A 21,917-nucleotide genomic window follows, 5' to 3' on the forward strand; every position below is an offset into this window, starting at 1 on the left:
TAACGATTTTATTTTTTACATATATATATACACACACACAATATTATATATTGTTTTAATACATATATATATTCTATAGTTTAGGTGTCCACTTCTTTGTGAAATGTGTTACACGTTCAAACTCAAGCTTAATACTCTTGAAATGTGGCAGTAGTCTTTTGCTTATTTTTTTTGCATCAACATAGCCGTGCTTTTTCCTTAGCTATTAAGGCAGCTAAATTTACAAGACAACGAAAAACTCCCAAACTGTCAACATCTGAGCCAAAAACATGTCACAACTCTCATCAGTGCAGCAGCCTGCATTGATAAGCACAAGAAGCAGCGCTCGGCAGTTTGGCTTACACGCATACCAGACTGATGTCTCCCTCACTGCAGTCCAGTCTGCCAAACCAACTATGCTTTTCCTCATCTACCGAGTAGTTTACTATAAGCAAAAGTTATACCTCTGTCAGGTCCCCGTTTGGAAGGATGGCTAGGTCAGGCCTTAGACAGCAACCGTTCAACACTGTATTGTATCTAAAGAACAATTAGATAAGTAGTAAGAACTTTTTTCCCCAAGTATCTAGATACTACAGCATTACCTCACTTTCTACATTAACAGCAGACATTTCAGAGGCCTAAAACAAATTATCTGCCTTGGATTCCCAGGAGGAAACTGAGGGTAAGAATTAATCACCTACTTCTGAAGTACTGTGAAGGTAAGGAGGCAATTTCTTCACGGGGATAGGTAACACAGGCCACAGGGGAGGTCTCCCCTGGGGGAGGGTCATGGAAGGCGCCAGTCCGTTGCAAACAGCAGTTGTTACGTTTAAAGAGGGCAAGGGCAGGATGGCAAGAGCAAACGCCACTTCAGCGCTGCTCCACAGGAGCTGCCAAAAGCAGAGGTCAGACAGCGCTCCAGCGCGAGGGACAGCCCTCACCGTGAGCGATCAGTGGCAGAGGCACCACGGCCATCAGCCATGGTGACCACATGCAAGAGAGGCAGGCTGGTCGGCGAGACTTAACGGAGTCTTAAAGGCAGACTCTAAAAGGATACGTAGGCTTTAGCTGCAGCATACTCTGCATTAAATTTTCCCACACTTGGGCCAAGAATTACCAAGCTTTCATGAAAATCAGCAAACAGTTCTGACAAACCTTTCCTCATCATATTCCTTGCCAAAAAGAATGTTGTCCCGAAGTGTAGCATTGAGAATCCAGGCCTGCTGGGCCACATACGCAAACGTTCCATTTACTGCAATGCTACCCTCCAACAGGGTCATCTGGAATTAAAGATAAAGTGTGAAATTATGCTATTCCATGTTTAGAACGGACTTTCTTCTACAGAGTCCAAATAAGTGAAATAGGAGGTAGGAAAGAGAAGAGAAATAGTCAAAACAGAGTTCCTCACCTGTCCTAAAATTGCTGAGATAAGAGAAGTTTTTCCGCTCCCCACACTGCCACAAATTCCAACAAGTTTTCCCTAGACAGAAAAAAAAAAATTATGGTGCTCATTTTTTTTTATATTTTCCATTCCCTTTCAGAATTTGGACTGCCTTTAGTACCTCAGAGGCGACAGAGAGACATTAATGACAGCTGAAGAGAGACATAACAGACACAAAAAAACAACACAGTCAATATTTTAACTCCGAAATAGTAGAGAGTGGATACTATCCCACAGTGAACTAAAACTGAATCAACTTCACAGGTAAAAATGAATGTATTTTAAGATGAGCTTCCCTTTGACTGGGCCTGATACAGGTCCAGATGATGCTGCTCTCAGCCAGAGGCACTAAGGCCTGCCTGAAAACAGAATGCACCAAGATGCTTTTGAGAGTGACAAGAAGAGATATAAAGAGGGAAAAAACGAAAGAAAAAGACAATTTGGGTATGTGCATCGAGTAAATCTCGCAGCCTATGAGATGCAGTTTGCTAAGGAACACATACAAAGATAAAACAGAATCCAGTCACTTCGAAGCATTTCTCTGCAATAAAACGGGTGGGTTGATATCCCCATTAAACAATGGATTCATCAAAACTATTTTTGTTCCTTTTGTGAAAAAAGGTAAAGGGGACAAAAAGGGTACATAGCCACTTGGGCATCATGTTGCTGGCCTTCTCTCATTTACAAACTTCTGATAGCAAACTGTCCTTTACATTTGCACCTAACTGTGTACTCTTTTTTCAAGGCTATTTCTTAAACTATATGCAACCTTCTCAGAAGTTTAAAATACAGGGGTTTTATAGTTGAAAACAGTTTAAACTATCGCTTTACTTATATGACTCCAGGAGACAATTTAACCATAAATATCTTGATAAATGCATGAATTCCATTACTACAACATCCAAGTGCCAGACTGCAAAACTTCTGTATTTGTAGAAGATGTCACGTATCGAGTTCGATGCTTTTTCTTTGACATTTTACATGCTTTTAACCCATCTTGGAATGAGGACTCCAACTGCTTCTAAATTCTTAAAAATCTCAGTGTCTTTCCACTGTACCAAAATTGCCAGGGAAGAAAATTGTACATTCTTCAATGAAACGCACTGTGATGCTCCATTAGAACACCTAATCACCTAAAACGTTCACCCAGAATATAGCTGTAACCCTGCAAAATTATCAAACGTCTGCAGGAATACATCATCCACCAATACCCCACTGATACCCCTGTTGCCCTGCTGATTCTTTAGGCTCAATGGCTCATATACTGTACTGAGAGCTACAACGTTGGATGTGAAAGCTATGCAGCCTCCAGTTGTTTCCTCGGCTGTTCGCAAAGCTCTAGTTTGCTAAAATGGCACAGCTGTTTACATCAAGATCAGACACTGCATCCTGGATACTGCAGTTGCCATGGATATTACAGGAGTGCACAGAAGCGATATGCTCCATTTCATGCAGAAATACACAGCGCTCTATTCCAAGAGACATCTAAAAATGAGGCCTTTTGAAAGTTCAGATTTCCTCCTTTCTTCTCTTACCTTTTCTATCTCAAAGTCAATGTTGTAGAGAGTCCTCTGAAGCCGAAGGTTAACCAGATGTATGATTTTGTTCTCCTCTTCAGGGCTAGGATGGTCATCATTGTCCACTAGAAGATGGCCCTTCTGCTCTGCCAGCACAGCTTGCTGTCCCTCATTCTGTAGCTTCATTTTCTCTTTCTTGCCCTTGGTGACTTTCTTGTCTTTTTTCACTTTGGGGGTCAGCTTTGGTGAGCTCTGGACGCTGGCGTGGGAGAAGTCCCAAGCCAAGGTAGCATTTTTCACCTCTATCGCGGTGTGAGGATTGGCTGGTTTTTTCTTTATCATATGAACCTCTTCCATTAGAAATAAACTCTGATAGGAGTTGTGAGAGAGGTGTAAAGATGAGACACCTGATCAAGACTGGGAGACAAGCCTATGGCACACTCACGCAGCAAAACACATCAGGCTATATAGTAGGAGGAAGCTGAAGAGCAAAAGGTAGCTCATTAGTGTAAACTAACTCCAGGCGTGCTAAGTGGCCGGGGCATTCCTGGATGTGGTGGAAGCACTTAGATACACCAAGACTTTTACAGAACTGCAATACTTTGGATGCGATATGAGAGGGGCTTATTCTTTCAACACCGTTTGCAAATGCAGCTGTGTAATTTCCAGATTTAAAACACATAAGTAGAACACGTGGGTTGGAAAGGAGACATCACTATGAAGGAAAGTGACTGACTTGTCCTGAACACCAACTCATCACGGAAGGAGATGGAATGACTTTTAACTTCAGCCTTTACCCTTCAGCTTTTCTGCTGGGAAATTTATAGCTGACCTATCTTGGGCTGCTTGACTATAAGAAGTAAGCCATTAAGTCCATTGTATCTTGTTTTCCACCACATCCATCAGTACTTACAGTCAACACAGATTAGGAAGAAATTTTTCACACAGTTTAATTACAAGATAAAATGTTTTCCACGTACATAAATTATGTTTTGAACTAAGAAGGCTTATGTGATTAAAGGCTTCCCAATTCTCATCCTTATTTACGCTTGCCCGAATCGTACATTCATAAGAAGGCTCATACTAATTTACAGAGACAAAAAGTTAGTTACATTTTTACTGTGATGTTAGAGTATCCTTGTGTTACACTCCCTGCACAGATTACACTGTTTACAGTCAAACTGGGAGATATTACAATTTCCCTTTCCTCTCTCCTCCTCTTCCCCCAACAAAACTCCCTTCAGTGCATTTGGATTTAAGAAAGCCTGATTTACAGTGACTCCAAAGATGAAACAGAAACGCTCAAAAGCAACGGTATCTCAAAACCATTCTGCAGATCCCATTCTTCTCACACCCAGATTTGTTTCTTGAATGCACTACACAGAATCCATACATCTGTCAATATTTGTGGAATCCTATTTGGAAATTTCTACAACGTACTATTGTCTTTGAGACAGCAGACAAAATAAAGGCCTGTCCTCTGAGTTCATACTGAAGTACACAAAGTGTATTCACTTCACAGGGACTGAAGGATAGGATTGTTTGTTATAAGGCTTTTAATGTCTTGCTATAGATTCTGTTTCATCAGATCACGACTGCATTTAATTCGTATAGTGAAGTTTCAGTCACTTAATCTGGTCTGGAAATAAAACACCTCAGTTTTTCATGACTACAAAGAAAACTAGTGGTTTGTGCAAAGTTGCCTAGATTATACATGACATTTCCATAAAGATTGTCATTAGCAAAACATGAAATTTCATTGCAGACATGTTGCACTGCCTTTCCATGCAGACAGTCTTAAAAGGGAGTTTAAGAATTATAATAGTGTGAGCCATCTAGTCCTGTGTTCTGTGTCTTAGAGTGGCCAACATCAAAATCCTAAAATCATTAAATAAGAATATTTTGCCTCCCACACTGGTGTTATCCTTAACTTCTAATATTCCTTCATTAGACTTGTATTTCTTTCGCAGAATCCAATAACCTGGAGTGCTAAGTATAAAGAAAAAGAACTCCTCAGTCATTAAAACAACATTACCTTCCGAGGGTTCCCTCAGCGTCTATTATACACATGCAACACTCCACACTTACAGTTAAAACTGCAAGGCCAAATGACTGCTTACCTTAAATCTGTCAACAGAAACAGATGCCTCAGATAGAGACTTCACTGAGAAAGGTGTTACTTTTAGAGCAAAGGTCATTGAATTAAAGACAGTGACCACTGTGAATGCCTAAAAATGAGACAAGAAAGAGAATCGCGTGTGGATGCAACATACTAACAGCTCCAACCTTCTAAAAGCTGAATTGTCACAGCAGCAATTCAAAGCCACAGAAGAGGCCCAGAGTCCAAGAATAACCATTTAAATATTCAACGTCATCTCGAACGGCAGAAAACAGTACATCTACCGAACTCTTTCTCCAGTGCTTTGTAACAAACCAAGGCAGACATCTTCAGTGTTTGTAGGTCTACCGAAAGCAGCAGCTAGCAAAGGCTGCGTTAGCCTATTACTTGTGAACACTCATGTTCAAATCGTGGTTTAAGACAGATTTGTGCTGTTTGCATCCAAGCGCATTGTAAAACAAAACCATCCAGTAATCCCAATGTCCCACCTGAACAGCAAACAGGAGCTCTGGTTTACATTCACCTCAAAATCTGTTCTGGGGAAGGTCGAGACTGAAGCAGCACGGAGAGCTTTTTGTGCAAAATATAAGACCCCAACTGCTGCCGTCACACCCATAGGATGTTCACTTCTGTGAGCAAGACTACAGCCTGGCCACACAGGCACAGCCACAAAGCAACAAATACGCTGAAGAGAAATGGCTTAGCAGATAAACTACTGTGGCAATATTGTAAAGAATATTTCCAACACTGCAGTGAGGTACCTGAGCTGCTGTAAGATCGTAGCCAAGGATCATATGGACAGAAAAGGTCACCACGCTGGCAATGACCACAACTATGGGAGCTACACCCACAGTGATGCTCTGGAAGTAGCCCGCACGCTCCAAGATCTTACGTTCTTCCTCTCGGATTTCTAGAAATATAAATAGGGGCACCACATTTGAAGTATGATTCGGGGGGTACACACACAACAGACAGTAGCATAACACTGTAAACACGAAGTAAGAGAGGCCAGACTCTACGCTTTAGCATTTGTCACATGATATATCTTCTTATAAACACTACAGTTACAGAGAAGCAAGCTATAATCGCCTGTAAATCTCCATAAGAATAGAGGTCTTTTTACTTTAAAAATGGAGGAGCTAGCAGAGTTATTAAATGACAATAAATGGAACCAAATTTAAAAATTTAAAATTAGTGCCAAGCCACAAACATCGTTATGCCGAAGGTGAAACTTTAGAAGCAGGTTTGTTTGCCCAGCCCATCATGGGTAACAAACAGGCAGCCTGAAGGATGGAAGTGCTATTACACTGCACGCACATCAACACCTACGGCACTAAGCCAGGAGGATGCAGCAGGGCTACTAAGCAATGGGGCACCTGCACAAAAGGAAACATTTACCGATTACGTGAACTCACTTTGAACATTCTGCGAAAATGGTTTGACCCAGGCATACATTTTAATGAACTTAATGTAATTAAGAACTTCATTCATCTTTTGCACACGCTCATCTGTTGTTGATACACACTTTCTTCTGAAATAAGCTGTGAGGCGTGATACGAACATCTGAAACAAAAGGCAACACCATGCAACAGTAATTGCAACTCAGAGAGAGCAAGTACATTCAACTGCGATTACCAGAGAAAGCCAACTTTGAATGTGAAAAAGTGATTCAGGAATGGGGCAAGGCGACTTGTTCTAACATAAAAGTCAGGTTGGAAACACTATTCACAACCTCCCAGCCCATCCGCACCAAGCACTAGACTCACCATAGCAAGTTTCAACAAAATAAAAAAATATTTTTTTGGGGGTGGGGGCGGGGGGAGGGGGGGAAGGTATGCACTTTTACCAACATTGAATAGTACCAGATTCGTTCAAGTTTCTGAAGCACAAAGCCTACAAACACGCTAACCTAAAGACGCACCAAGATGACCCTCACGGCAAATGAACAGCAGGACCCATTTTAGCCAACCTTTTAACCTGGTCCCATATGCAAAAGAACAGAGTTGGACCAGCCAGATCATTTTCTGCCATATGCCAGTGCTATGAAGGTGGTAAAACAGTTTTAACAGTTTTACTAAACCAATCTAAAAATAAACAGTTGTTCGCATGTTTCTAAGTATCTGCTACTCTTACATTCATATCCCATTCCTGGTCTGAAATTCAAACTCAACACACTACTTTCGGAAGTTTTCAGCTCTTTGCCCTTTTTCGTACTCCTGTAATCTCTTTTGGAGACCCCATCAATAAGGGAGGACTGCTGAAAAGAACTGGAAAAGGTGATCAAACTCCACTCCTCATTGCTCTCTTTAAAACATAATTAACATTACTTTAATCCTACTGTTGGCCAGATAAATTGGACTAAAGTGGACCTCACAGTATTCAGCCTCCATGCTTTTTAAAATTCGTATTATGAATACAGTGACAAATCGTCAGCAGCCTTACAGGGCATTTTGGCTCAAAGTAGCCTATTTCACAGCTCAACAGAAGTAGAGGCAGCAGTAACTCCCCTCTCCCAGATGCGATGCTTTTCGACCTCTTCTGCTGAAATCAAGAGTGGTACGCTCAGGCAACACTGAGCTGCGCTGGAGCCTTGTGTCTTTCCAACCTCCACCACACACACCTAAGCATTCTGCAGTTTAATTAAGCTATGCATATTTATCTCAGTCAAATTTATCAGCTTTCCTACTTCCATTTTCTAATTTTCTTTATCATTTTGAACTTCCTGTTTCCAAATTTTTGCTTCATACACCATCTTTAGAAACACCTTCAATAACATGCAGTGCCATAAATCGGCTACACCTAGCACGTTTCAATACCTTCTATTCAGAAGTATACATATGCCTGACCTAATAAAGATGAAGCAAGTCTCAACTCTTTCCAACTCACCATTGCTGGGTAGAAAAGGATGAAGACAGCTGAGCCCAAGAAGCCCGTTGGACCCAGAATAATCACATTATAAACCATTCCTAAGATGGCCACAATAGGGCCCCCAGCCAACAAACTGCCAACTGCTGCAGCTTCAAACATCCTTTGACCATCGTTGGAACATACATTTATGAGCTGAAAAATACACATAACGGATTATTCAGATTTAAGGCACAGCTCATTCCCAAAGGAATATACTGTATAACCATTTTCCAAACAATGCTGCTGCTTACCTCTCCAAGAGACTTCTCCTTAATGTTCTTCAGCTTAAGAATTTTCTTAAACGCCATTGTCAAGATAGCTCCACGCAGTCTAACCCCCGTGCGATAATTCAAAGCCCAGGTCAGTGCAAGGGACCAAGATCGCACTATTTCCGTCATAAAGATGCCAAAAACTAAAAACAAGCTGTACTGCAGGTTGGACTCACTCTGTTGGGTATACTCCAAAAGATGTTTCACAACGAATGCCTACAGGAAGAAATGCAAGCTTGCATGAACACCCCATCATCCCAGAGGACCATGCAACAACTTTATGTTAAGTTAGAAATAAGTAGGCTACTTTGCTTTTAAAAGAGCCGTTTGAAATAGAAAGCATCTTCTTTCTAGAAGTAAAAGGTGTCAATACAAGGAGTACTGTAACACAAAGCCCTGCTGAGAGCCAAGCACTGAGTCAAATTTAGTAAGTAAAGAGAGTTTAATTTGGAACCATATTCCTCGCAGCACGCTTCTAATCCTCCGTGTCTTCTAACTTAACATAAATCTGTCAGTTAGCTGAAAGCAATGCATTATCATATAGAAGAGTTTTAAAATATAGTCACTACTTATACATCTGCGCACATTAAGAAACATTCCTTTACGTGACATTAAGACCTTTTTTACTTTATCTTTGGCTTGCTTCAAACGTGCTTATTTGATAAAAAGGAACAATGTACCTACAGTTGTAGAGGGGAAGAGTGAGAAGGACATTTGCAAAACATTCCTGGAAATAAACATCAGCAGTTTAATAGTAAAGAAAAAAACAAGCAGAAAGCACAAGGTACGCAATACCACAAATCATTGGGGACAGGGGAGAAAAAAAAAAAAAAGACAAAAAATTAACCATTCGATCCCTCCCCATGCCCTCTCCCCCCAAAAACATAAACACTTTACCTCAGGAATCACATTTCAAACATCACCTGCAGAAAGAGGACAGCCCCCAGAACCACCAATTCCCTCCTCCAGCTCTTTGTGGTCCAACGGCACAACATATCATACAATCACCAGCAATCTTAAATACTATTGACTGAGAAACAATAGGCTTTTATTTGAAATAAAGTGCCATCTTAAATGGTAACATCTCAAAAACACTGTACAACAGGTAGAGCATTGTATAAACATACAATCTGCACATACAGGATAATTATAAAGGGCTAATATCTAACAGTCAGTCTTAGCCTCTAACATAAACTAGATTTGAAACTACACACAAAATTATAAAGATACAAAAACAGAGCAGTATTTTTTCATGAAGTCCAAGAGAAGTCAAACTTGCAGGTGCCAACAGAGGAGGCTTCTGAGGCTGCACAAATTCTGAAATCTGGTTTAAAAAGTATCTTACAGTAAGGCTTCAAAGACAGCAAAAGATTTCCTAGAGAGCTTTTCAACAAATGATGCTTTAAGATACTGGTGCTTTTGATATGCTAGTACAGAGCAGAGAAATACCTTTGCCCACAATAAAAAGCAACAAAAAAACAAAAACCCTGAGGCCAAAGGAAATATTTGAGAAGCCTTCCACATCACAGTCCGTTGAAGTCCTCTTGGCTAAAACAGGTTTTGCAAATAAGAGTTCTGTGTAGCTTGAAGAGAGAGTTAAAAACCAAAACCCCACTCCTTCAGCAAAGGTATTGATAGCTATAGCCCAGTACCGAATAACAGGAAAAAAAGGAGATCAAATTAATCTGTTCTGAGGAAAATAATTCTGCATGTCAGAACCAAGGAAACATGCTGTAAATAATTTTGCTCTTTCTTTTTCACAGGTGTGAATTAAAGCCAGATGTCCATCAGGTTCTAGAGTGGCTACTGAGAAAATTTACATACCGATCCCTGAACAAATGTGAGGAGCTCACATTCACTATTGCATTCCAACTTTCTCCTTACTTGGATTTAGTTTTACATCGACTGTTTGGACCACAACTGCATACAGTTGGTTTGCAGTTACTAAGAAGATTACTGACTTCTTTTTCCAGTATTCAATCCAACATATGCAACCGAGTCACTGAGCAATTGGGGTGAAAATCCCCCTTTTTCCTCACGAGCTGTAACTCAGCATGGTCGCAGACTGCAAGCATTTTCTCGCTCACCATAGCATTGCTGAAAGTCTCCAAGAGAGGATGTATAAAGATAGCAGATGTTTCCTGGGGTCTCATTCCTCCCAAAACTTTTTAGTGCAATTTTTCAGCACTATTTTATAGATTCAGCATCTCCCGTGATGAAATAAGAGACCAGCTTACATTATATCCCCCTCTTTTTTTTTTGGTTGGGTTTGTTTTTTTTTTCCAGAAGAAAGAAAAGAGGAAACAGCAGATTAAAGAATTTTGAAAAGGGAGGGGAAAAAAGTCACACAGAATTAACATTTACATCTGAACACATGCTATTTGAATTCAAACTAGTTTAATGACAAGGATCCAGCATAAAGTTATTTACAAAACAAGAAAGGTACAGTACAAAAACTAAAACTCAAGCTACTGGGGAAAAAGGAACTCCTGTGACTATTACCGTAGCAGTTGGTACTAGCTGCTTGGCTGTCTTAAGCATTCCCATTGAATAAACATTACCTTACCTTTGCTCTTGGCGTTGGCTCTGCCCAGCAGGACTGTCTCATTCTGACGCAGAAAACAGCCATCCTGAAAATTCTAAAGAACAGCTTCTGTCACTGGTCCCACTGCAGTGCCGGCGTCCCTGCCGCAGCCAGCGTGCGACGGCACAGGGCAGGCTGCAGCTGGAGCCAACTGGGAAACCGGGAAACTTACCTCCGACAGCTTACCACTCCCCCCTCCAGTGCCTGAGCAACTATCGAGCTGTACTCCACTAAGATAGCAAGTTTCCCCATCTCCCAAACAGGAAGAATAGCTCTGAACAGTTGCAAACAGGTACATTGTTCAGACCTGGAGTTAAACTGATTATCTTTCATAATCAAAAAAATTCTTTGCTCCTCAACCTGAACTTGAAAGTTTTGGTAGCTGATCAAATGGCAGCAAATATTCACTGGAGATAAATAGTATCTCACCCACACCAGTACATTTTGATGGTTATTACAAGGCAGTCTGACACACACAGCTGTCTCAGCAGGTTATGGGTTTTGATACTGTGCCAGATGCAGAATTTATCAAAATAAAATAAAAAAAGAGAAGACCCTTGAAGGATCTATCTGATATTAAAAACTAACAAACAAAAAAACCCACACAGGAAGTCTGCAACAATGCCTTTCTAGTTATAACCATCACAATGATCAGTAGCAAAGCCATAGCTGTTGTCTGGCATTTCAAGGTCATAGACATTAAATTAAAATTTTTGAATTTAATATAGTGTTTAACTCCATTTTTATAATTTTCACCAATACATGAGGTCAAGTCAAGTGCTTTTCCTGATCTCCTTTTTCACCTTCAGGTGATCGAAAGGGGGTAGCAATACAAGAAAGCACTGATACTTCTGAGGAGACAGCATAGGCATATCTATGAGGCATGCCATTTTTACAGGGAGGAGGGATGGTAAAGACTTATTTTTCATGCCAAATGATGGAACCAAAAGGGAATTGTTCCTTATTCAGATAAATGAATAAGGTTGCCTGTAAATGGGCAAATGTCTATAGATAATTTTAAATTACCCAAATCGAGCATCAATTGCAGTGGTAGCCCCCAGCCTCGTCAAGTTGGTTTGTTTTTCTCCTTCCCCTCCCACTCTCTCTCATTCAGCAGTTCAGCTGAGATAAATCGAGAAAATTACGGTACAGAAATTAGGGGCAACCCTGCTGCAAGTTCTTTGCTAAAGATAAAAGCAGCTACTAAAGCCCTGTAGTGAAACAATGACAGAAGCTCTTCTTGGGGAAAGCTAGCGCTGTTAAAACCTTAATCATGATTTACTGTTAATTACCAAAGTACATTTGTGTATTTTATAACACAAGCTGCTGTAAATTATTACCAAGAAAATAATATCACAGAAACACTTATTGTTATTCATATTACATGAAACAAGACAAACTTTAAAGAGGCTTAAAAAGCAGAACATCATTTTGATAAGACATTTAAAAGCAGGAAAACATTTTAAAAAGACATTTCACCTAACAGTGCACCCCAGTGTACTTACCCAAGAAATGAACCTTCAGCTTACCAGCACACTGAAACGTGTACTACTAGCAGTAATACTGCTCCTACTCCTCAAGGGAAATGTGTAGAGAATAAATTTAGTCAAAATTTCAACTGTAAATCTGCACAGCACGTGCAACAAACAGGTGACAAAAAATGGTGCGAATGTCAAGTCCCGTATGTTGTTATCTTCATTACGACCCATAGCAACAAACAGCAGCAGTTCCTACAGGCAGTAACATACTCTAACGCTTCTACGTGAAACCTGTCTGACCATTCTCTGTAGGATCAGTAACGACTACACCTACAGACATCTTGAGACCTGCTCACGTTCGTTTTTAAGTAGTGCTCTAATAAAATTGTTTCATTCCACTTCTTGAAGACTGTGCTATTAATGCAAATAATCTAAGATTAGTGTTTTATTAGACTGAATTTTATTCCAAGATAAATTTACAGAATTGCAAAAAGAAAAATAAAACAATTAAAAGACCTGCACGTAAAAATTTTATGCAAAAGGACCGCATACCAGATAAGGAAGAACTTTAAACTACAATCAAAACCAAAGGCAAAAACCAAGTGTGCATTTCCTCCAAGGTATCTAAACTCCCCCTCCCTTCACCAAGAACTTGGCCTTGGTATTCAGCAATTGATCCACCACCTGTAGGAAACCTATCTTGGATTACCTTATCACTCTGGAATGTTGCCCCAAAATTTCTAGCTAGTCAAACCATTTCAGTGATTCTGCAATGAAACCTTAATATTTTACAGTGGGCTATGAGATGGAGCCCTCTGGGGTTGTTAAAAAAAGGATGGATATTACTTACTGGTCCACTAAAACCCGCGAGCTGCGTGATCATCAAACACACTATGGAAATGATGAGCCTGGTGCGGCAGAAAATCCACACAACCCTCCGGAGAGAAGCATCATCAGGCCCACTTTCTTTCACTTCTTCCTGCCACAATCTCTCCAGCCTAATAAAAACAGAAGCCTCCTCTTATAAATTTTTCACCATGAGAGAAGGTACAATCTCATAGGTACCCCTTTGTGAAAATTCCAACCATTTCCTAGAGCAAAGCAACAAAAATTACTAGATGTCAAGATAAATAAACAGACGGTACATTCAAGGAGGTAAAGAGAAATATCTGCATCTTGAAATATCTATGCTGTGTAACTTCGATAGAAGAGAGGGATGAAAAACAAAACTACTTTTGCTTTGCCTGGAGTCTCTTTGGCAATCTTACACTGACTTGCCCCAGTCCTTCCTCCCTGACAGAAGACTTGAGGAGTCAAAACCTGAAAAATTCTCATTAGCCATAAAAGGTTAGCCTGATTGCAAGATCTGACCCATATTCAAATCACCTTGCTACTGTCAGTATTGCTTTTCATTATTTTAGCACAAAATTTTTTTCTGCGTAGCCTTGAGAAATTATTGTGTTTTATTAAAAATAAAGACATGCAAAAAGAGAAAAACAATTGCAAAACACTCCTGGAGACAGAATCCTCTAGGCTGGCTGAAATTGGCAAGAGTTACAGAAACAGTGCAGCAGGAGGAACTCATCTAAGAAGGATGAAACAAAGTTAATTCCACTATTCTGAGAAAGGCAGAACAAAATATCAGAGCTGCTTTTCTAGGGCAATACTGTATCATTACCTATGAACTAATGTATAAAAAAGAGCAAACCAGAAAATAATAAGGAACAAGACGTCTCTACCTTCTGCAATTGACATCTGAAGACTCATGCCTTGATAAAGACCATACATCGTCCATAAACAATTCCCCTTTCTTGTACGCTCTGTGGGCCAAAGGAGTGAGCCAGGAGAAGGTCATGCAGGAAAAAAGCCCAGCATTATCAACAGGGTGCTGGTGTCTAAAAGAAAAAAAAAAATCACAAACAAATGAAAGAGGAAACAGAATTGTAAATTCCTGTGAAAGACAGACAAAGCCTCCTCTCATTGAAAGTACTCAGAGCACCAAATGGCCCAGGCCAGTCACACTTGCTAAACAAATTCTAATGTTTTCAGCATCGGTCAGCAGACCTACAGCTGCAGTCCTGCTTTGTGACTGGTTTGAAAAGCAAATGTTGTATCAGTTTTTTTGTAGCCTGAAAACTTACTTGGAAGTAGTCCGTATGGGTTTCAGCACGTTCAGGCCGTGGTGGTATTTGCCCTTGTGATGCTCTTCGTCCAGCATTCTCAGCTGCGAGTGCACGGAGGTGTCCAGCGGCAACCCCTCTGCCCGCGCTGCCGCTTCCAAGGCATCCTGGCATTCAATCTGCTTTTACAAGACAGACAGCAGAGTCAGACTTCAAAACTCTGTTTAAAGTCCAAGACTCCAGCAACTCTGAACCTCTTTCTTCTGTAAATTATTGCGCAACACCAATCACTGTCATTTAAATATCTTAGAGGACAGCTTCAGCCCGGCAGCAAAGGCACAGAAGGTACACATTCTCGATCCGCATGAGGTCACTGCATTTGTAAAACATAAATTAACACACGTATTGTGCCTGTGCATTCAAAGCATAAACGGATATACCAGACTAATCTTGCATCCTGCCACAGGAAATACAATAAAGGAAAATTACAAAATCAAGTACCTATGACATCAGTTCAGGAAATCAACGACTGGCTTACACAGCAAAATCACGACATACATTCTTGATGAATTTACACCCTCTTACTATAATTCAGATATTCTTATCCACAGAAAATTCAAGTTATTTTCAGAATACTACTAAACGCTCTTCTTCAGAAATACCTTGGATTAGATCAAAACTAATATCCATTAAGCAGAATTGTACTTTCTTTTATCATCTTTCCTGCTTTTTCCCTTTTTCCCTAAAGGGGCAAAAGATGACAATTTTCTCTGCTCCCACCACACTTCTCAATGGCTCAGCATATTAACAACCACTGAAAAGGCAAGCCTTATCTCAGGAGAGTTTTCCCACAGCCTCAGTGATAGGCAGACCCAAATGCTAATCTAGGAGGAGAAAGGAAACAGCAATGACATGGAGTAGTCAAAATGTTGCAGAGTTCAAACCAACCTTTTGATCGGAAGCTAAATGGGGCAAATCTATCTGCGGAGATTAGCTTGGTACCTACGCTTGCAAAGGGCTTGCTACTGGTTCTGTAACGTAACGGACCATTTATTGCAGTGCCATATTGCCTGTTTGTATTCTAGGGTTTTTTTTAAATGAAGCTACTTTGTAGAAATAACTCAGTTCTGAGGTAAAAATCCTCTTGGCCATCTCACAATCAGAGATACTCCGTTTACCCTTATTAGTTGCCTTACCAGAGCAACGGTATTCCACTTTGAAAACAGCAACTGGAAGCGCCTTGCAGTCTCCTCAAAACATAGTAGCAGCAAAGCACTAAACGTATACCAATAGCAAGCACTGGGTTCCTAACTTCACATCATGTAACTTTTGTCAGAAATGCCACCATTTATTGGAGATTTAGTCTGTACTACATTAACGTATAAGCATATAGCACATTAAGACACCTAGCTTCCACCACTTCTTGTCCACGTTGAGGACAAGAACAGGAAATTGATACTAGCATAAATCTGCCCTTTATTTATTCAACCAGAGGTGCTTTAACTAGCGCCTAAGCATGTTGTCAACAATCCACGGTCCTGATCTCAGAAAACTCATTCACTAAACCTAAAGCTATGATTACAAAATAAGACAGCAAAGTAATAAGAAAACAAAAGAACATTACAACATTATGGCACATGGAGTGACTCAAAAAAATGCAACGCTTGAAATCTGAATTAAAAGACTTCTCACACAATTTGTATTAAATTACTGACTCACTATGGGCAATACCACCTTACTAAATCTACCCAAATCAACATTAACACGGGACCTGCCAAAGATGTCTTAAAGGACTCGGTAGTGGGGAAAAGTTTTCTTTTCCTCACTTTTTTCTGGTTACAGCAGAGGAATTCAGCTAGTTTGCTATGTTACCCTTTCCAAGAGCCCCAAGCACTCTATTGCTGGTAACATGCTTGTTCCAAGGTGATGCCACAGGCTATCTGCAGAATCATTGTTTTTCAGAGCACACAAAAAATGCCTGTAAGTTCAAAAAAAAAAAAAAAAGTCTTCCAAACCCAAAACCACCATATTTGTCAGCATAATAGTTTTTCACCACTTACGAACAAGAGCAGCTTTTTAATAAGAAAGCACAATTGCAAGATACTGTATTTTCAGGCAGTCCAAAGATAATGTTCTTAAACACTCACTGTGAAAAATAATTAAACTCTCTAGAGCTGCACAACAGAATTCTCTCAGCAAAGGTGGAAAAGACGCGTTGATGAGAGTCTAGGGCACTGCCTTTGAAAGACCTTTATAATGCCTTGCCATTCAGGCAAGTGTAAGAGCAAACCCCTAGTCGAGAACATTGCTCACCTCTGTGTTGGCAAGGTTGCCAAAATCCCACATGTATGACTATCAAGAAACAAATGCATCACACTACTGTACAATTAGGATTCTAAGAAGGACCATACAATTCTGTGTCACGTTAGAAAATATTCAAAGCATAGAGGTTATCAGGAAGAAATGACACTCCTAAGCAGTACTACAATGCATTTCTAGAGCAAAAGACTGAGGCACAAAAACTAGTCACAACCTCCACACTGTTAATTTAAGGTTTCTGATCTGAATCCGTTATTTTTTCATGTGTTCATCAACTGGTGGTACTCTGATTGCCTGCATGTAGGTACAGTTTTCTTGGAAACTAAAGCCTTGAAGAAATCATTTGTAATGTCATATAACAGGCTCCAGCACTGCTCTTGAAAGAAATGTCTAATAAATCATGGCCACACTATCAAACAGAAATCAGATAGCACTTTTTCTAGTTCAGCAACTTCTCCACATACCAATATAAGCAATGAACCAGGTGATACAACACGGTGTTAATAATCTAAAGAAATGTTCACAGAAACAAAACAAACCTAAAGCAGATATCACTTACCAGAAGGGAGGCGGAATCATTCGGACATTTATTGAAAAACAGCAGCTTACTACTCAGCATCATCAAAAGGGCCAAAAGACAATAAAGAATTGTTACAAAAGAATAAAGCAGGAAACATTGCCATACTACTTAAAAAAAACCCTAGAGTTTGCCTCCTTTCTGAACACCAGAGTCAGTCCCCTGTCACTTCAGTTCAAAAAGGATATTATACTTAGAATTGCTTTCTGTGAGCAATGAGAACAGTTGGGATTGGAACAGCTTCCACACAAGCATAAACTTAAGACTTTTCAGCTGTATAGGAGAGAGGAATAAATATAAGGTACAGGTGTTTGAGAGGTCCACAGAGTCATGAATGGCATGAAGAATGGAACGAGGGAACGATCACCAGCTGTTCTAATAACAAAAGAAGTGGGGACACTCAGTGAAATTAATGTCTTTCACACAGGTATACTTATATTTAGAATCTCTGTCGTAGGATGCTGTGAAGTTCAAATACATAAATGGACTAAAAATGGAAGAACTAAACTCCATAAGTCACGATAAGGATATCATGACTTATTAAACGTGTGACAGCAGGCAACGGCAATCATTTACCCAGCGTTTTATCAATAGCTGGTGGATTCCAAAAAACTTTCTGAAGCTACAGGCAGCTCCTAACAGAGGATAATGGTTCTGCACTCCACATTTCATGAAGCTATGGCACACCTGGTTGCAGGCCGGTATGATTCAACAGATGACTGGGAAAATTAACAGATGAAGAAAACAGTTAAACTTTTAATGCTGAGGGCAAGCCCCAAGAGCACAGAGAGTACTGAGGAAGCACCACTACACATGACCTTGTCTTGTTCTTTTACCTCCACAGCCAGCTCACAGAGGGGCAGAGAAAGAGAAGCACGGCTGGTGCTGCTACCACAGAGCGCACCTGCCCCCCTAACTTTCTGCAACTTGAGAGCAACAAAACCCTACCAGCACCTGTTATCATGATGTCCTTGGCCAACAAATTGGTCACAGCAATGGTAAGCACATAAGGTAATGTCAGAGCCAGAAAGATGACACAGTTGGCTCAAGCTGTGTCATGACAGAAAATCTGGGTGAAGGGAGGAAAATAAGTTGCTTAAGGGCAAGAAAAAAGATTTGCTCATTAAATTAGAGCCAGCAGTACCAAATTCAAAATACACATACCAAGGACATGCGAGAAGGCCCTGAAAATAGAGAAAATTTAGGAGCCAAGCTACAAAGCTGTCAAATATACATGATATCAGAGGTGAGCAAGAGAGAAGCTCTGTAGTAAGCAAGAGGGGCATGAGGAACATTACACAGAAAGGCACACAAACTCTAGTATGTGAAAGAGAAGGACACTTCTGAAAAGCTGCTAAACAGCCAACGTGGCCGTTTATCTCTGAGGATGGGGAGTGGGTGAAGAGAAAGGAGGCAGCTGTGTTGCTTATGGGAAGGAAAAACAACAACAGTGAGATCCTAGAATGTCACACAGGCAATCTCATATTTAATAGAGAAGGCAGGAATTTATTGGTTTGACAACTGTAACATCAGATGATAATAGCAAAACCAGACAAGCCTGGAGGCCAAACAAACCCATTTTTCCATCCCCTACTCATCTTGCAGATAAAGAGTTTGATGTGTATGTAGTCAACGTACAACCCAAACCCCACCCTCCAACTATCATCTCCTCTTCCATAAGGCAGAACGTCTTCCAGAGCCGAGATCACTGCAGGGAAGAAGCTGCATCTCTTCTGGTCCTACTGCTACCCAATGCGGAACTAGAGCAGAGATATAAAGGCTTCTTTTATTAATCCTTGCAGACAATATAGAAAACAAAAGCCACTGCAGCTGATTTGCTGTTACATAAAGTTGTTTTATTTGAGTAGTAAAGAACTCCGAGTTGACAATGGTGCAGAACAGCGACTCCCACCTCTCGCATTTAGAAGACGGAGCTCAGCAGGTCTCCTCACACCTTTGTTCAAGTTCCCAGTAAGGAGAGGCAAATGGGAAGCTAGCAGAGCAGCACAATAGAGCTCAGGACTAGGCAGGCATATGGGGAGAAGGAGAATTATATGATCACAACTTCTGCTCAGTGCTTAAAACATTCTTCGTATTACAACTCCAGGACGAACAGCAATTATAAAAGGACTGTTGTTTCAAAACAAGATCCATTATTAGTTTGTATGGGCTGGGGAAGAACAGGATCAACTGTTCCAGTTAGCTTAAGGATAACTAAACCAAAATAGAGTCTAGGAAGAGATACTTTGAAGTTGTAATTACATCCTTCTTCCCAGAAATTCCTCTGAACCTTTCCAAGAATAATCCCACTTGAAAATATTTAAGGGGGTTTATACACTGCTTTTGCAGGTAGCACAAGCAACCCCTAAAGCACTGCTGCCCAGGCTTCTGGAAGTCACCAAACCCAGGAGCACCTAAAAATTAAGTATGTTTGCAGGTCCAAACACTGAAATCTGCTGTTGCTTGGTGAAGCAGCAAGTGGTCTATGAACTTTATATTCCACTAAGGCAATACACTCTTCTCCTTTCACTGCATTTGATGCAGTACACAATCTTCAACAGTATTAATAGGGGGCTTTGCAGCATTAGACTACCAGCCTACTCTGTAGCTACAATGCTTTATAATACCCTGCCTGACTAAAACATGAGCCTATTTCAGACTGGTGTATCATCCACCCATACCAACTGTCTCCCTGAAGGAGAGGCAGCAAGGAGCAGGCACTGGGACAGATCACAGACGATGGGTGTGAGGAAGGAGGCATTGATACTTTAGACACCTGCATACATTGATTGCAAAGTACAGACAGCACAACTGAATCACGCAGCACCTAGATGAGACCATCGGATAGCTTTAGATGCGTAGAAATGAGTACAGCTTCCAGAACTGCTGCAATGAACCAAGTAAAGAAGTTAAGGCCTCCATTTTCTTCCACCTCCTGACAAGTGGAGTATAAATGAAAGCTCATGACTTTGCTACCTTCCCAGCTTCTGCTACAGGGAAGAACAGCTCTTTACAGCACCATCCATATATCCAAATGCAGGAATAAGCGCAGCTGTGCCACATTTCTCTTAAGTAAAAAGGGAATTAGCTGTTTAGAAGTGTGCTCTGACTTTCCACAAGAGTTCAGAGATTCAACAGCTTGAAGTCCAGTCATTGACTAACGGAGTGTTACATGTGACTTCGTTACACAAGACCTCTGTAGTTCCTCTTCTGGGCTAGCATTAGCAGAAGTTGAATTAGCATTTGAGCTAATGGTTTCAAAGCTAGCATCGGAGTTTATGTATCCTCCAGTGAGATCAGAAGTCCCCCAGTAGTGCTTGGCACTGGTATCAGGGCTCTGTAGCCAAACAAGACCAGGGTATGTATGTTTATGAGCCTAAATATTTATATTGAGCACTTTTACTTGATGCACATAGAGTCCTTGCTGAGGACAGATATATCAGTTTCTTCCAGGAACGTTGCTTATTTGACCTTGCCCTTGAATTCTAGCAAGCATTAGCATCGAGGCAAGTTGTTCTAAACTGTTCCCTGGCAAATACACTTATTCCTGCAATCCAAGAAATGCAGAGTTTGGCATGTAGTGTTCATTTTAGGGATTTTGCAACAGTAGCTGCCATGTATGCATCTGATTAGCAGCTGTGTACCTGCTTAGGCTTCTGGTATACATGAGTCCATGTCTTTTGTTTTACATTAAAACTAGCATTCATGATCTTCTAATCAAAGGATATAGGACTCATTCAGAGCTGAGGCTGATCATCCAGCACTGGAGATACAGTTCATGCACGCTGACAGTACAGTAACAGCAGACTCCTGTGGAACTGGAAATAACTATCACCCTTGCCTATAAATTGCCCTATACAATTAGCACCCCACAAGCGCTCTGACCACAAAGCTGGGTAACTCCCCAATAAGCAGATCAAACTAGCACAGCACAGGCTGAGGATTTGGCTCCTGACTTGCTCAGGTAAGCGCTACTATTCTGATCCACGTGCAGACAACCTTAGCCTCCTTCAGCATGGGAGCTTATATGTTCCTAATTCCTAACCATCCTTCACATTTAAGACCTTAGCTCCGTTTACCCTCTCCTTCCTGACATCTCCCCCCTCTCAGTATGACACATTATAGGGCTGCTTTTTCCCCAGAAGTCTCCCGCCTGTTCCAGCAGTGGCTTCTCTTCGTCTGGCCCCAGCCTGCCCCATTAGAAGTGCTCTAGAACAGTGAGCTATAGGAAAACCATTGCTCTGAAACAGAAATTCCCTAGACCCCCAGATTTAGAGGTTTATTAGCACACTATGTTTCATCTGCAACACTGCATGTGTTCAGACACCACACAAGTTGTCTAACAGTTGTAGACTCTGCATCATGCTTTGTTCCTGTTACACTATACGCCATATACTGTTCAGTCAAAACTTTTCCAACAAAGAGAATAAGGTTGCGCAGCACCTCTTATGGACACTGTCTGCAGAAATGGTCCAGTCACCAAGTCACCTAAATTCCCTGATACTTCAGATGCTCAACTACAGCATTAGATTTTCAGCCTTCAGAGATGATGTTACAGATACTGTAACGGATGTGACCAACTGCCTGTTAGTCAGTAGGATTGGTTC

At 40.8% G+C, this 21,917-nt stretch overlaps 1 protein-coding gene across 10 annotated transcripts in view; it reads right to left on the reverse strand.

The window, feature by feature from the left end:
• Positions 1–21,917, reverse strand: part of ABCC5 (ATP binding cassette subfamily C member 5) — a 71,308-nt gene that overhangs the window by 42,074 nt on the left and 7,317 nt on the right. For 4 of the 10 annotated variants that reach the window (XM_074592100.1, XM_074592090.1, XM_074592086.1 and 1 more), the window contains exons 3-14: positions 14,436–14,596; positions 14,034–14,189; positions 13,145–13,292; positions 8,215–8,448; positions 7,943–8,116; positions 6,472–6,619; positions 5,818–5,966; positions 5,058–5,165; positions 2,956–3,306; positions 1,388–1,459; positions 1,135–1,259; positions 444–516 (exon numbers count right to left, since the gene is read on the reverse strand). In XM_074592100.1, coding sequence (XP_074448201.1) covers positions 444–516; positions 1,135–1,259; positions 1,388–1,459; positions 2,956–3,306; positions 5,058–5,165; positions 5,818–5,966; positions 6,472–6,619; positions 7,943–8,116; positions 8,215–8,448; positions 13,145–13,292; positions 14,034–14,189; positions 14,436–14,596 — 1,899 coding nt within the window. Of the gene's footprint in view, positions 1–443; positions 517–1,134; positions 1,260–1,387; positions 1,460–2,955; positions 3,307–5,057; positions 5,166–5,817; positions 5,967–6,471; positions 6,620–7,942; positions 8,117–8,214; positions 13,293–14,033; positions 14,190–14,435; positions 14,597–21,917 lie in introns of those variants that run through there. The other 6 variants (XM_074592088.1, XM_074592089.1, XM_074592092.1 and 3 more) reach the window with 5 other exon arrangements.

The sequence above is a fragment of the Larus michahellis genome, chromosome 6 (genome assembly GCF_964199755.1).
Source record: "Larus michahellis chromosome 6, bLarMic1.1, whole genome shotgun sequence".
NCBI classification, from domain to species: Eukaryota; Metazoa; Chordata; class Aves; order Charadriiformes; family Laridae; genus Larus; species Larus michahellis.